Source organism: Olea europaea, chromosome 11 (genome assembly GCF_002742605.1).
Source record: "Olea europaea var. sylvestris chromosome 11, O_europaea_v1, whole genome shotgun sequence".
NCBI lineage: Eukaryota > Viridiplantae > Streptophyta > Magnoliopsida > Lamiales > Oleaceae > Olea > Olea europaea.
The window spans coordinates 2,276,582-2,278,840 of record NC_036247.1 but is presented as its reverse complement, the minus strand read 5'-3'; the positions used below and the strand labels follow the sequence as shown (position 1 = coordinate 2,278,840).

The window sequence follows — 2,259 nt, the reverse complement described above, 5'->3', positions numbered from 1 at the left end:
TAAATAAATTCATAAAAATTACTACACATCAAAGAACATTGTTGATTTGCATCTATGAATTCTACAAAATCTTTAACGTATTCACGATTTGGATACTGAACGATGGTAGCAGAAAATCATTGTTCTGGAGAGAGAACGTATTCTAAAGACATCTGCATAAATTATACAATAATTAATTTTTTTAAACAAATCTAATTATTTTTTGAGGAATGCTTGTATACTAAACATACTATAAGTAAATGTCAAATTATTCAATAATTAATATTTTCATTTGATTTTACACATCTAGTAAACAAAACAAAGTACTGTTAAGTGTAAAATTATTTAAGAATCAATATTTTCAAATAAATATAATTTAATTTTTTTTACATATCTTGTATACTAAAAAAGACTAAAATTAAGTGTAAAAATGTTCAAAAATTAATATTTCAAACAAATCTAATATTTTTGTGTACACATATAGTAAAACATACTAATAGTAGGGGCGGGTTAAAAAAAAAAAAAAAAAAAAAAAAAAAAAAAAGAACGAATGGTTGGTAGTAACTTTTCACATATATAGAATATCAAATATATGTTTATTTGGAAAACTCTATTTATTCTGCTATGGATGGCGGGCAGACTTATATTCCTTGGTTTTAATAGGACACATTGGACCGGTTTTGGGCCCAACCCAATACCGATATCAACTTGGTCGGTTTAGGTCAATTCCAATCCAAACCGACTGGTTCGGTTTGGTTAGTTGATTTTCTTTCTTTCCTAGTTATAAAGGAAAAAGGTCCATTTGGTTGAATCTAGTCTATTCTTGAAGTAAACAACTCACACACACTCCATTTCCGAAAAAGATCAACACCAATCGCTACACTTAAATTTACTTGATTTGTCGCTAAAATATTGGGATCAAATCTGGAACTCCCGACAAATGGTTAGTGGCCTAAAGAAACGTAAGAATCAGTTACATTTTTCAAAGGATCTCCTTTTATAAATAAACTAAAAAATCGAACATAACACAACAATTATTTTTCAATGGATATCAATAGACAAAAAATCCTAAGCAATAAATCTATTTAATTACTCAAATGATCTAAATTGAGAAAAAGAATCAATTTTGAATCATAAAGAACTTAGGTGCACTTTTGATGAAATCTAATGGGATAATCGGAGACGAGAACGAGAGGGCAGCGAAACTGTTGAGTTGTTTGGTATGAGATACTGAGGCAAATGACAATTAGGTTTTGCTTTTATATTTTATTTTCGATTTAAAATTAAATTTTAAATTTGAATTTTAAATGATTAAAAATAATAATAAAAATGAAGGGGTTAGGTCTACTCGGATTGGTGGCTTAACCTATGACGTAACGCGACCCAACAAATAGCGAATTGGATGCTACCTGAATCAAACCACGAAACAAGACCAAAACCACCCGACGGTCGAGTTCGACGGTTTGGCGGGTAATTTGCCTACCTCTAATCAACACGCTGCCATGTAATTTTAGTGTGACCGTTAATAGCACTGGAATATATTATAAGTCAGTAATGCATGGCAGACGTCATTAAGAAACATTAAAACTACAATCATGTAGATGGAAATCAAATCTCAGTAATTCAACTAATAGAGAATTTCCAAAATGACAAGTTCTCTTTCCTCACTAGACATGACTTCGTTTTTTCAGAATCCTGAAAGTAGAACATAGTTAAGATTTTCCGGATACCATGTAAACTCGTACTTTTAACTCCAAGGGAAGAAAGAAAAATTGTGTCATAGTCTGTTTTCCCTTCCTTCAAGAAGTTTACATCTATCAATGAAACAACTTCCACGGATACTGTTTCGTGTTGTCACACCTGTCATACCCACTTGGGCCAATGGCCCACTCATCCTGATCCACGTGGCGTTCCTGCCGAGGTGACACACATTTTCGAGGTGGGTTACATCCGAACTGCTTCAAGCCGAGGTCCATCCGTTGAGGCACCACGATCCGACGTACTCTGCCGAAATCCAACTACTGAGCCCCATGACCAAAAGCATGGAACCTGTTAAATTTAGCTGAGGTCCTCAGGTGGAGGTATTTGTCAAATGGTCGAAGCCCCGAAGCTGATGCGCGAGCCTCCTAACCACAAGGAGTTTCCTCCACTATCACTTCTCCCAAGAGATCGCCTGCTCAGAGATCTTATTCGAATGACTGATGGAACGTTTGTCACAAGCATAAAAGTCAAGTCTTTTCACTAGTATAAAAGCGCAAGCAATAAATGCGCCGTAAGCTA

The 2,259-nt window shown here is 34.3% G+C and overlaps 1 protein-coding gene across 1 annotated transcript in view; it reads right to left on the bottom strand.

Moving 5' to 3' along the window:
- Window positions 1-1,955, bottom strand: part of LOC111404306 (protein BOBBER 2-like) — a 3,405-nt gene extending 1,450 nt beyond the window's left edge. The window contains exons 1-3 of the mRNA XM_023033134.1: window positions 1,840-1,955; window positions 1,389-1,476; window positions 38-95 (exon numbers count right to left, since the gene is read on the bottom strand). Coding sequence (XP_022888902.1) covers window positions 38-95; window positions 1,389-1,476; window positions 1,840-1,955 — 262 coding nt within the window. The remainder of the gene's footprint in view (window positions 1-37; window positions 96-1,388; window positions 1,477-1,839) is intronic.
- Window positions 1,956-2,259: the final 304 nt, after the last annotated feature.